Genomic DNA, 12782 nt, shown 5'->3' with positions numbered 1-12782 from the left:
ATCCACGGCGCATTTAGCTTCTTGCAGATGACATCACTTAGGACTTTAGTCCTGTTGTTGTGCCCAGCTGCGCGTCGCATCCACCTCTGCTATTTCATGTACTTGCCCGCTTCTTGCCTCTGATGCCCCGCATCTAAGCTGGTGCTGATGAGCGCAGGCTTGCTATTAAATCTGAAAATGCTGCAGCCCTGCTGAGTTTACCCTTAAATACGCTTTGCAAGTAAGCTGTGGAAGAGCCCTTCCCTGGGGGGCTGTTCCTCTCCTCCCATTGCTACTGTGGTTGAGATTTGGAGGAACTCAGCACTGGTTCCTCTTGCTCAGCCTTGAAGGGAGCAAGCTGGCTGGGGTGTAGAGTTTGTCCTCTTTAAGGCTACAACTTTTCCTGAGATCAGGAGAAAGGTCAGTGCCAAGCACCAGGTTTGGTGCCTCCTTTGACTTGGAGAGGGATGAAGCCAGACTGGGTTTTGAGCAGGGCTTTTGGGGTGTGGTCTAACTGTGTCTTGCTAGTAAGAGTGGTGAAAAGACTGGGAGGTTCTTTGGTAGGGGAGGGAGCCTCTGTCACGCTCTAGAAAAAGGTTTCAGATCCTCTTTATACAGGAAGCAAGCCTGGACCTGTGGGAGCCCCAAATCTGCAGTGAGTCATGACCTTCCCTGCTCTCCTCATCCTTCAGGCTTTGCCCATCCTTAAACTTGTTCAGATCCTGTGTAGCAACTTTTGGGGAAGCCAGCAGGACTTTGAGCCCTGGAGTCCAGCCCCAGGGATTTTCTTTCCCCAGGGGATGCTGGGCCGTGGCGAGCTACTGGGCCCTGGGTGTCTCTGGCTACAACTGGTCAAGTGGGGGCTGATGGCTGGGCTGGGCTTTGCTGGGGGGCTCAGGGAGCGGTGGTGGGGGTCCACTGGATGTTTCCAAGCTGGAGCTAAGGAGGAAATCTGCTTCCTGACCCACAGATAGAAAGGAGTCCCTGTTTTGGAGGGGAGCGTTTGGATGCTTGGAGGCAGTTGTTGCCCCTTAGCACTTCTCGATGGGGCATGGGCACGCAGGGCTGATGCTGGGCTGGGGGGGCTTTTCCTCTCCCACTGCACTCCCCCCACCACCCTGCCAGCTCCATCAGGGTGACCTGCAGGGTGTTCTCCCACTGGTTCTTGCAAGACATATCTGCTGCCTGAGGCATCATGGCTACTGCTTTTGGTTTTGTCCTTGTCTCTGGTGTGGTGATAAACCCCAGGGATCTCCAGAGGGCAGGTAAAACCACTGCTTGGGGGTGGTGGAGAACATGGTCTCAGTCGCATGCTCCCATGCTTCGGCAGGCTGGAAGAGCTCATCCCTTTCTTGTGCCGTATGGGTGTGCCTGGGACTGCACTCACCTGGAAGAAGCAGCAGCTCTGCGGAGCAGGGAGAAGTGGATGACAGTCCCTGGCCCTGTTCAGATCCCCCTATGCCCTGGAGACGGAGCAAGGCAATGGGGACCCAGCAGTCAATGGGAAATGACCAGGCAAAGACAGACCAGGGCTCATTAATTCTGCACTTTCTCCGGGAGGGAGAGCCCAGGGCCTGGTGACATGCCTGGTGCTATGGTTTGGGCAGCTTGGGCAGATCTTGGCTCTCATAGGGCTGGGGACACTTGGCTAGGGCAGAGAGGACATCACCATGAGGTGGCTGTGGGGGATAGGAGTGCTGTGCAGTGCCATCACCGGCAGGAAGGCTGTGGCCAGGAGGAGTATGGTGCCCCAGGACCTGGTCACCCTACCCGCATCATGGCCACAGGGCTGCAGCCATGGGGATTGACTCAGACAGGAGGCAGGACCCAGCCAGGGTGCTGGGTGCTTGGTGAGCTCCTCTGGGCACCCCCGACTGTGTTGGGCACCATCCCTGCCTGCTTCAGGGTGCCAGCCTGGAGCACTGGATCAACCAGGTCTAAGTGCCGTGGGCATCACGCACCTCCTGGGGACGGGGCAGGAAAAGCCACCTCTGCATGGGCAGACTGGCACAGCCAGAGGGTGGCTCCGAGCCATGACCAGGCTGCAGGCATCCAAGAGGTGATGTCTCAGCTGCTGGGTGTTTGCCTCCCTCCTCCATCCGTGCCAGCAGTGCCCTCACCTCTGGCAGGCAGTGCCAGGAGCCAGTTGCGGGCAGTAACCAGCTAGTTTTCTCCCAGCAGCAGCAGAAGCAGCCGGCGCTGGGGCAGTGAGGCTGATGGAGACACAGCACGTCCTGGAGCCGGGCGCAGGTGGCGTGAGCTGGACCACAGAGGAGCAGACGCTGCCCGCTGCCATTCCCAAGCTGACCTCCCGCATCTCCCCTGCCAGCAGAGACAAAGCCGTGGGGGCCCCAAAGGTCAGTGAGGGGCACGGGGGGACGCGGTGTTACTGGGATGGGGGGAAGGGGCTGTGCTTGACAGAGATGATCTGGTGGGGCAGGGAGGGCCAGGGGAGGAGGGAGTCACGTAATGGTGCTTGTAGCAGGGTGGGTGTCAAGAGGCACCCATCCCTGAGGGGGTTTATCCCATCTGTGGCTCCACTGCTGCCCCGGGATGGGGGCCTGTATCTGTGATTCCTGCCCTGTTGCCACCATTGCCACGGCGAGGGATTTTGCCTCATTTGCCCTGGGCTTGAAGCTGTGAATTTGCAGTGGGGTAACATGGCTGTTGCTGCCAGCGTTGGTGCACGGCCCATCAGATGCCCGACTCAGCTCCAGTTCCCCCTTGTCTCTCAGCACCCTTGTGGGGTGCTGGGACAGGACTGTGGCTTAGAGGTCTGTGGTCAGCCTGCACGGGCAGCACATCCAGCCATCCAAGAGGGCTAACCCCATGAGCAGGCATGCAGCAATGATGCCACGGAGGCTCATGAGACTGCCACGGGCTTTATTTCCACATTCAGCACAAGCACAGCCACCCCATGCTCCCCCCCTTCCCCATCACCACTACTGCTGGGGAGTGGCAGAGCCCCATCACCCCCAGTCCTCCTCCAGCGCTGTTTGGCACCAGGAGCTGCTGTGCCCACAGGGATCTCAGCTGGGCAGGCTGATCTGGGGGTGCCCAGCCCCTGGCACCAGTGGTCCTGGCAGCAGGAGGGCTGGAGGTCACCTCTGGGCATCACTGTGGCAGGTACTGCTTGGGATCCCCAGGGAAGGGCAGGGCGGGCGCCTGGTTGAAGTGAGCCATGAGGAAGATGCCGATGGTGCCAAACACAAAGAGGGAGGCCATGATGAAGAAGCAGACACGATCTATCACCCGTCCCACCAGGATCCATTCTTCGCTCTCCTGCTGGCAGCACGGGGAGGTGGGTGAGGGCTGCCCCCACTGCCCCCCACGTGGGTTCCTCTCACCCCAGCCCTGACTCACGCTGCTGAAATCATTCTGCTCCCGTGTGGCGTTGGCAATGTGGTTGCAGGCGTCCACGCAGGCACGGATCTCGGGGCCTGCCTCCTCCAGTCTCTGGCAGAAGTCCTGGGTACTACCGCTCTCCAGACCACGTCCTACAGACAGTGGAGCCGGCACAGCAGGCACCAGTGAATGCCCGACTGCCTGGCACATCACCCAGCCTCACAGGGAGGTGCCAGCCCCCCAGGGGCACTCACCGATCTTCTCCAGCACAGTTTTCATCAGCCCATCCCTCTCCTTCTGCTTCTCAAATAGCAGCTCGGTCCGGGCTTTCCAGAGCATGTACTCATCAGCTTTCACCATGAGCCCCAGGGAGCTGCGTCTCCGGGCAGCTTGTGGCGGCCCTGGCACCTCCTCCGGCATGTGCATGCCAAGGTAGCGGGGCAGGAGGTGCAGGCACACCTGGGCACAGTGTCACCTGTGGGGACCTGACCCACCACTCACTGCCTAGAGCACCCGATGGGTGCGATCGGGTCCCCTTGCACCATGTGGAGCATCCCCATGGGGCACCCTTGTGCACCCGCTGTTCCCCAGTCCTCAGTAGTGGCTTGGAGGGGGTTGGTGGCACATTGTGGTCCCCTGGGGACATCTGGGGGGGTCCCTCTTTGTGCCAGGACTTGCACTCAGATTAAGGCATGCCCACCACCCCATTCTGCAAGGGGCACAGCCTTGGTCCCCAAAATACCCACCCCATTCCCCATGTATAAGGGGTAGGGGGGAGACAGCAGGTACCTGGCGCACTCTCTGGGACATGGAGTGAGTGTTGGGTGTTCTGAGCGAGACGTTGAGGACGATGACAGCGTTCACCACGATCACCACCGTCACCACCATAAGGAAGGTCAAGTACCTGGGGAGTGGCCATGGGGCCTCGTATGGGGCTGCTAAGTCACAAGCTATGAGCATGTAAGGTCCCTCTTGGTGCCCTCCTGGGCTGGAAACTGGGGACCAGCAGTGGGACACAGGCATGTGGTAGCCCTGTGCCAGTCCGGCCTGGGTGGGGCATTATTTCTGTGCCAGGGTCCTGTCCTTGGGCACTGGCTGCTGCACAGCACCCAGAAAGCCCGCTGGCACAGTGTGACACCCCTTCCCCATGCATCACTCACTTCCCGATGAGAGGCACAGCCTGGGAGGTCTCGGGCACCTTCTGGGCAATGAGGAAGAGGAAGACGGTCTGGGCCAGGAGGACGTTGATGGAAACGGTGCATTTCTGCCCACCCGCTGCCCAGGAGTGGGGAAGGCAGAGGTTAGCACGGGGCAGTGGTGTGGGCATCATGCTCCTTTGGCAAAGGACACCCACACCAAAGCTGAACTGGCCAAATTCTGCTGGGAGGCTTTAGCCTTGGGGTATGTGGAAATTCATCCCCTCGAATATCACAGAAGTGGGTGAGAGATGGCACAGATGGTCCCCAAACACAGAGGGAACAATGAGCCTTTCCTTGCCTGTCGTTGGCACATACCTTTGGCGGGCAGAAAGTAGACAAGCACAGCCATGGCAGAGATGAGGACACAGGGCACGATGATGTTGATGATGTAGAAGAGCGGCTTGCGCTGGATGATGAGGTAGAAGACAACCTGCTGGTACTGGGTGTCATCTGGGGTGAAGTGCTCCGAATTGATGATCTTCCGAGCAGGGCGGTGCTTGATGGCCCATTCACCGTTCTCTGCCACGCAGAGGTGCCACGTGAGTCCCACTGCCCCGCCGGGGGCATCAGGGCTGCCAGCCCCCTGTCCCGGGGTGGGAGGAAGGGGAAGGCTGGTGCTCAGTGTGGGCCCCACGGGGCACCCAGGATGGGCACAGCATGGGGAAAGGTGCTAGGGCCGCTGGGGAGGGAGATGAGCACCACAAAGCGTGCCAGGGTGCCTGGGCAAAATACCCCAAAAAGGTGCTGGAGGGAGCAGCTGGGCACCTATGGGGCACCTCGAGACCCTCAGGGGCTCCCACAGTGAGTTATGTGTGGGGCGGGGGTCCCCCCATCTCTCCATCCCTGGGGCACTGCAGGGGGAAGCCGAGCATGACGCTCGGTGATGGCATGCTGTTTTCCCCCGCCGTCTGCGGGAGCGATAGATTTTTCCCAATCAAGATCGCAGCTCGGGCCGGTAATGAAAAAATAAATCTCGCTGCCCGAAAAGCATTTTGTTCCTTCAATATGCAATTAAAATGTGATGGAAAACGTCATCGTTTGGCTGTGACAGCTATGTTCCCAGCATCAATCAAGCTCCCAGGAGCGGTGTTCTCCGGGAGCGGCTGCCAGGCAGTGAGAGCCCCGAGTCAGGGGGGTTAGAAAAACAAATCTCTCCCACACTCCCGCTTCAACTAATAGCTTAAGTGTCCATGTAATGGTGGGAGCTGCTAATAGCCCCTCCCCAGCCCTACTTTTGGCAGCCACCTGCATAGCACCAGGCTTGTTGGGTGCCCCCCATGGTGGGATGTTCTTGTGCCACAGGGGTGGCCGCGGTGTTACCTGTGAAAGCCTCGGGATCGATGGAGATCCACTCCACGGTCTGGCCTTCCTCCACTGTCAGCAGCAGGTTGATTTCATTGGCGCTGTAGGTTTGCGACCTGGGAAGGGATGGGGGGGTGGCACAGGCTGGCATGCACCCGGTCACGCCGGCCAGCTCTAACCCTGCTTTGGGGTGTTTGGCTTGGCCAAGGTGCCTCTTGTCACCGATGGGGTGCCAGGGGACAGGTAGGTGGCACTTGTCTGCCCTGGGGCTTATTGCCCCAGGGCAAAGGTGGACGTCGCATGCCAATTCCTTGTGTCCCAGCAGGACTTGCCGGATGGCCCTGGTGCCCGCGCATGCCTAGCTGGTGCTCACTGGAAGACCATGGTGCAGTTCTGCCAGTCGAAGGGGAAATAGGTGACGTGGATGGCGCAGGCGCTGCGGTAGATGGCGGGGGGCAGCCAGTAGATGCTGCCATCAGGGGACACCAGCACGTTGGTGTACAGGGTGATTTCAAACGTCCCGTCGATGCTGGGGGAAAGGGTGAGTTCAGCCCCAAACTGTGCCCGAGGGGCAGCTGCCACACCCTGTGTGGGGATATGTCCCCATTGCCCCACCACGTACTTGTTCTCCAGGACAATGTCGGGCAGCCAGACCATGGTGGAGGGCACCCGCAGCAACTGGATGTTGTCATAATTCTCAGGGTCCCACCGCAGGCGATAATCGGACCATTGCTGGGAGGAAGGGAGCAAAGGGGGGGTGTCACAGTGCTCCCTGAGGTGGAGCTGCCTGTCCCATGCTGCTCCCAAAATGGGCACAACTAGGGACACCCACAAAAGGGGGTGCAGGCTTTGGTGCCAGTCTGCCATGGGGTGCCACCCTGAGATGCAAACGTAGCCTGAGGGGGTCCCGCCCGGAGGGGGGGTGTCTCACCATCTCGATCCAGACATTGGTGGTGAGGGTCTCCTCCCGCTCATTCTGGAAGAAAAAGGGGAGATAGCTTCAGCACCCTGCCCGCCTCTGCCCCATTGCTGCCCACTGCCCCAAATCCTGTCCCGCTATGGGGGCCGGGGGGAGTGTCTCTCACCAAGGAGATGAGGTTGGTGAGGGTGAGCTTGAGGGTGACGTCGATGATCTGGTCCCCACGCAGGGCCGGGCGCAGGTGCCGGTTGTAGTTGGTCATCAGGTCCTGGAGCAGCTTCTCCTCCTGGTTCCTGCAGCCCACGCCTGGGGAGGGCACGTGCCATAGGGGCACCCCGGGGTGGGGATGGGGGGGCCACTGCTGCCCCTGGGAGCTGCTGGTGTGGCCGGAGATGGGGGTGTGCGGGGTGTGTGTGGGGAGGGGATGCCCGTGTGTGTTACTGTGGGTGTGCACGCGTGGCTGAGCGTGCCTGACGGTGTGCATCAGTGTCCCAGAGTGCGAGCACGGGGGTTTGCACCATGCCCCCCCCCATCCCCCACCCCACTCACCCCAGGGACCCCTCCAGGGCAGGACATGGGGACAGCGGGCTGCCAGCATGGGGACACGCTGGTGGGAAGGTTCACAGCGCTGTACACCCATGGGTGACAAACCCCCAAGGGCAATGGCAGGGGGTGACACCCAGGCCCCCACCCTCCCCCACAGCAGGCACCCCTTACCTGCCAGGGCGCAGAGGGTGAGGAGGAGGAGGCCGTGGCAGCGCATGGCAGTGGCACAGGGGCTGGGGCTCCGCTCAGCCGCCTGCACAGCGATGTTCTGGGCCTGGCGCCCGGTGGGACAGGACAGCTGTCCCCTGTCACTGTCAGCTGTTCCCAACAGCCACGGGGGCCGGGGAGGGTCGGGTGATCGCCCATGCCCCCCCCCAGCAGTGGTGTGATGCCGGTTTGCTGGGAAGCTCCTCAAGGCGGGTTTGAAATGGGGTCTGGGGGCAAAATAAGCCCTGTGCCTCAGTTTCCCCATGTCCCCCACAGAGGGATGCATGTCCCTGCAGTGGAAACCCAGGCGCCCATGGGTTGTGGAAAAGGGGTGCCCCCCCCCCGCAAGCACCCCCAGCAGTGCCCTGTCCCCACCATGGTGGTGGCTGCCCCCGGGCTGTAGGGTGGGGAAGGGGCAGGCAAGTCCCACCGCATCAGCCTGGGGAGTGATGCCCACCTTGGGGGTCCAAATCCTGCCAGGCTCTGTGTAGCGAGGTCGGGGGGGGGAGGGAGATTCCTGGCTTAGTGGAGAGGATGTGACAGCTGGCCTGGGCCGCTGCTGGTGGGGGGACGTCAGCTGTGCCCCCTGAAACCGGAGCCCTGGCGTCCCGCTGCTGAGCTGGGGAAGGAGACGCCCCTCTTGGCCCCCAGCTGGGTGCTGCAGGATGGGGTGCGCTGGGGGGGACACTCGTGGGTCTTGCTGGGGGGTCATGGAGACAGGAATGGTGTGGGCACTGATGGCATCTCTGCCCACTGCTGTGGGTCCACGGGGGATGGTGCCATGCTGGGGGGTTCATTCCCTTCCCAGCCCATCCTGTCCTGAGTGTCCAGCCCAACGGGGGGTAGCAGGGCTGGTACCGCTGTACCCCCTCTGGAAACACCCCCTCCAGCCATAGCTGAGGACCACCATGCTCAGAACACCTAACAGCACCCATTCCCTGAGTAGGCATCACCCTCGCTGGCACACACACAGTGCTCAGGTTGGGCACCGTGCCTGGGGGGGGACGGACACTCCAAGAGCAGCCACCAGCTCAGCGCCCTGCAGTGAGAAGTACCCAGCTTTATTTTCTCAAGCCAAGGCAGGTGAGCGGGAGGCTGGCACATGGGACCCCCCACCCCCCTAGATGAAGCGCTTGTTCTCCTCCCGGTAGTCGTAGGGGTCTCCGGCGAAGGGCAGTGGCGGAGGGTGGTTGTAGATGCCCATGAGGAAGATCCAGAGGGTGCCCACCACCAGCGTGGGGGTGATGAGGAAGAGGCAGAGGCGGTCCAGGGTCCGGGCCACACGGTTCCAGTTGTCCTTCTCCTAGGGAGGGAGCTGGGCAGTGAGGGGCACAAGTGGGCACAGGAAGCCCCCTCTGCCCCCCCCGCCATGCCTATGGTTCCCACCTCGTTGTAGCTGTTTTTCTCCCGCATGTGCTGGACAATGAAGTTGGCGCTGTCAACGACAGGTTTTATGTGCTCGTAGAGCTGCTCCTCACTCGCGTCTGCACCCAGCGGCGTCAAACCTGCGGGCGAGGGTGACGGTGAGACGGGCTCCGAAGGGCTGCCATTCCCAGAGACCCTCGCTCCGCCATCCTTCCCCGTATCCCCACAGAGGATCCAAGGCTCACGGGCAGGGGTGACGCGGCTGGCCAGCCCGTGCCGCTCCGACTGCTTCTCGAACATGAGCTCGCTGCGGGACTTGACACTGAAGTACTCCTCCGCCTTGGCGATGTAGCCGGCCGAGCTGCAGCGCCGGATGCAGGGGGCACCTGCCGGGCTCTCGGTTGGCTGTGACATGCCCAGCAGGCGAGGCAAACTCTCCAGGAAGACCTGGGGCATGGGAGGTGGTGTCACGTCCCTCGGCCACCTCCCTGGTGCAACAACACCTTGTCCCCACCTTCTGCCCCCAACCCAGGCATGCAACCTCTTGGAGCGGCACAGATGGGACACCCCAACGCAATGCTGGGGCTGTGCTGTCCCATGCCCTCCATGGGGCATGGTGCCACCCCTGCACCCACCAGGTCACCCACCCCAGCCCAGCACCCTGCTCACCTCTTTGACCCAGTCGGACATGATGTGAGTGCTGGGGGTGCGGAAATGGAAATTGAGGACCACGACGCAGATTACCACCACAGCTGTCACCAGCAGCATGATGAAAAGCAGGTACCTGTGGGGGGCACGGACCTGAAGCTGACATTGACACAGGGGCTGGGCACAGGCAGAACTGCCCTCTGGCACACCAGGGACCCCACGATGTCCCTCCTGTGCCCAGTGGTGCCCAGGACTCACTTGCCAATGAGGGGGATGGCGTGGGAGGTGGCAGGCAGGCGCTGGGAGATGAGCAGGAGAAAGACAGACTGGGCCAGGAGCACTGAGATCACCAGGGTCATCTTCTCACCACCTGGAGAGCAGGTGAACTCAGGGCAAATCCTGCCCTGGGTCCTCCTCCCAGTGCCCCCAGTGCCAGGACTGCCCTTCCAGTGTCCTACCGTACAGTGCCCCATGTAGGGTTTTCTGTTATGGGGGCTAATAATGCGCCACATGTGGGGCATCCTGTGCCCAAGTGTTGTACCGCCAGGGTGCCTGGCTGGGATGATGGTGTCCTTCATGGGGATGTCCCAGTACCAGGACGTCCCTGTGCTGGGCACTGGGGTGTCCCCATGTCCCAGGACCTGGTGCAGGTGTAGGACATGGAGGTGCCCCATGGGGTGACTCCCTGTGCCTGGTGTAGGTGCCGCAGAGCTCACTCACTGTCAGCGGGCAGGTAGAAGACGAGGATAGCCATGAAGGCGATGAGGATGCAGGGTGTGACGATGTTGATGACATAGAAGAGTGGCTTGCGCTTGATGATGAGGTAGAAGGTGATGTCCTGGTGTTCGCTGCTCTCAGGGGGGTTGTCAGGGTGGATGTTCTTGCGGGCTGGGCGGTGGATGATTTCCCATTCCCCATTCTCTGCCAGGATACATGGGACAGACCATGGCATGGGGGGCCCCCGCCATACCCATTCTCACCAGCCCCACCAGCACCTGGTCTCCCTGTCTCCCTTGGTCTGGGTAGCTCCAAGACTGGTGGGATGGGTGCCAGGGTGCCAAAGCCCCGGGTACTCAGGTGTCTCTGTACCAGGGTGCCCCTGAGCCCCGTACAGGGTGTCCCACTGCCACAGGACATGGCAGAGAGCAGAAGCATTACCTGTGAAGCCTTCAGGGTCGATGATGATCCACTCCACTGGGTAATTCTTGCCCGTTTTCGGGTCGCTGTCCGTCTTCAAGTGCATGCTGATCTCCAGGGCGCTGTATGCCAGAGAGCTGGCCCACAGCCAGGGTTGTGGGGGGGGGGTCAGGGCGGTGAGGGGCTGTGCCTGCTGCTTGGTACCCACCACCCACCCACCCACCCTCACCTCCAGCGTGATGGACTTGGGCCACCAAGTCACCTGCAAGCCCCACCTTGCTGTGCCTCATCAGCAAGGGAAGATGTTGGCAGCAGCGGGCACTGTGAGGGGGGTGGGGTGCCCACCCCTGCCCTGCCCCAGCAAGCCCCCTGGCACCTGAATTTGAGGGTGCAGTTCTGCCAGTCGAAGGGGAAGAAGTCAACGTTGATGGGACAGGCGCTGCGGAAGATGGCGGGTGGCAGCCAGTAGACGTAGCCCGTGTTGTCGATGAGGACGTTGCAGTAGTAGGCGATCTCAAAGAGCCCGTCATTGCTGCGCTGGGAGAGAGCCAAGGTGATGGTGGGGCTGGTGAGGGGCAGGGGGAGCCCTGGGCATGCACCGGGCACAGCTTGGGAGGTTCGGGAGGGGAAACTGAGGCACGGCTCACTTGTTCTCCAGGACTATCTCAGGCAGCCACAGCATGTCTGGCGGCAGGCGGAGTACCTCGATGTCCCCAAACTCAGACTTGTTCCATTGTAGGCGGTAATCGGTCCAGCCCTGGAGGGGCATCCCCAAGTCACCCTCTCACCATGCCGGGCCACCCCACTGCCCATGCCTTGGAGTGCAGCTGACGCTGTGACGCCTGTCCCTACTCACGTGCTCGAGCCATATACTGGTGGTGAGTGTTTCGTCCACCTCTTTCTGCAACGACAGCGTGGGGTAGTGAGATGTCAGGGCCATGCCCAGCAGCTGTGCCCCCCCATCCTAGGACCCCCAACCCTCACCAGCCAGGGTTTAGGGTGGCGGCCTCAGGGGTCCCCCCCCACCCAGCCAGCCCTGGGGGTGACACGTGGCTGAGGGGCACCCCACGGCAGGCACTGCCCTCTGGGGCTCACCAGTGAGATGAGGTTGGAGAGGGTGAGCGCCAGGTAGACATCCACGACCTCGTCAGTGGAGACGACGGGACGCACCTCCTTGTTATAGCCCTTCTCCTCAAAGAGGTGGTGGATGAGCCGCTCCTCCTGGTTCACGCAGAGCCCACCTGGGGGTGTGGGGTCAGGCAAACCAAGTGGAACTGGGGGGTAACTGGGCCCAGTACCACCCCACAGGGATGCTTGCTGAGGGCAGGGTGGTGTAACGATGGAGGGGACAGGAGCATGCCAGGATACTGCATGTCCGTGCTGCACAGGGGCATGGAACCGGGACATGTGGGAATGACAGACGTGTGGGGGCACATGGGCACACATGGGCATGGGACGAGGATGTGGGCAAGGACACAGAGGGACACACAGACCCAGCACAGACAGGGACACACAGACACTTAGGTGCAGAGACGGTGGCACTGTGCACATAGGCGGATGCACACACAGAGGCACACATGGACACACGGACACATGGACATGGACCCGGTGTATGCAGGGACCACACACACGGACCCTGCAGGGACATGGCTCCAGGGGGCTCAGCCAGAAGCGCAGGGGATGCTCAGTGATGGGACTGCCAGGCAATATGCAAAATGCAGCCCGGGGGACACTTGTGCCCAGCTTGGACCCTTCCACCATCACCCCCCAGCAACAGGGCAACCCCATGCCCAGACCCCAGGTCCCCGCTCACCCGACAGCACCAGCGCCCCGAGCAGGGCCAGCCACCCCGGCAGGTCCCCCATGTGTTGCCCGCGGTGCCCTCGTGCCGTGCCAGGCCCTGGCCGCCTCCCCGCCTGGCTTGGCCGAACGGATGTCCGGCTGTCGGCTGTCGCGGGAGACGGATGGTGCCAGGTGCCGCGGGGGAAGGGTGCCGGCACCGGATACCCGCTCCCACCCCTCTCTTCCGGCACCCCGAGCCTGGAGAAGGGGAGATGGGCAGGCGCAGCTGGTCTCACTGGCCCCACGGGTGTCAGCCCGTCACCCTGCACCTGGGCACCTCAGCACAGGCATTG

At 61.8% G+C, this 12782-nt stretch overlaps 2 protein-coding genes across 2 annotated transcripts; both read right to left on the bottom strand.

The window, feature by feature from the left end:
- Nucleotides 1-2872: 2872 nt before the first annotated feature.
- Nucleotides 2873-7634, bottom strand: CHRNG (cholinergic receptor nicotinic gamma subunit). Its single transcript, XM_075761385.1, has 12 exons — nt 7462-7634; nt 6911-7050; nt 6757-6801; nt 6448-6557; nt 6199-6354; nt 5844-5941; nt 4839-5042; nt 4485-4599; nt 4114-4228; nt 3579-3783; nt 3343-3476; nt 2873-3261 (listed from the first exon to the last, which is right to left on the bottom strand). Exons 1-12 carry the CDS (start codon nt 7505-7507, stop codon nt 3094-3096), a joined length of 1536 nt encoding a protein of 511 aa, XP_075617500.1. The 5' UTR covers nt 7508-7634; the 3' UTR covers nt 2873-3093.
- A 903-nt stretch (nt 7635-8537) lies between these two features.
- On the bottom strand, nt 8538-12584 carry CHRND (cholinergic receptor nicotinic delta subunit). The gene is made up of 12 exons (XM_075761856.1): nt 12461-12584; nt 11743-11888; nt 11504-11548; nt 11295-11404; nt 11024-11179; nt 10669-10784; nt 10231-10431; nt 9769-9880; nt 9532-9646; nt 9108-9309; nt 8884-9002; nt 8538-8800 (listed from the first exon to the last, which is right to left on the bottom strand). Exons 1-12 carry the CDS (start codon nt 12510-12512, stop codon nt 8618-8620), a joined length of 1557 nt encoding a protein of 518 aa, XP_075617971.1. The 5' UTR covers nt 12513-12584; the 3' UTR covers nt 8538-8617.
- Between the last annotated feature and the right edge of the window lie 198 nt (nt 12585-12782).

The sequence above is a fragment of the Balearica regulorum genome, chromosome 9 (genome assembly GCF_011004875.1).
Source record: "Balearica regulorum gibbericeps isolate bBalReg1 chromosome 9, bBalReg1.pri, whole genome shotgun sequence".
Classification (NCBI taxonomy): domain Eukaryota; kingdom Metazoa; phylum Chordata; class Aves; order Gruiformes; family Gruidae; genus Balearica; species Balearica regulorum.
The sequence above is the reverse complement of the archived record's forward strand: the minus strand, read 5'-3'. Positions and strand labels throughout refer to the sequence as shown.

Excerpts from the sequence above, each read along its gene's own strand:
- CHRND (XM_075761856.1), bottom strand. The coding sequence starts at position 12,512 with ATGGGGGACCTGCCGGGGTGGCTGGCCCTGCTCGGGGCGCTGGTGCTG. Across the intron at positions 11,405-11,503 it reads CCAGTATATGGCTCGAGCAC|GGCTGGACCGATTACCGCCT; the intron begins GTGAGTAGGGAC and ends ATGCCCCTCCAG. Across the intron at positions 9,310-9,531 it reads TGTCCGACTGGGTCAAAGAG|GTCTTCCTGGAGAGTTTGCC; the intron begins GTGAGCAGGGTG and ends CCCATGCCCCAG.
- CHRNG (XM_075761385.1), bottom strand. The coding sequence starts at position 7,507 with ATGCGCTGCCACGGCCTCCTCCTCCTCACCCTCTGCGCCCTGGCAG. Across the intron at positions 5,043-5,843 it reads CGATCCCGAGGCTTTCACAG|AGAACGGTGAATGGGCCATC; the intron begins GTAACACCGCGG and ends TCTGCGTGGCAG. Across the intron at positions 3,477-3,578 it reads AACTGTGCTGGAGAAGATCG|GACGTGGTCTGGAGAGCGGT; the intron begins GTGAGTGCCCCT and ends CACTGTCTGTAG.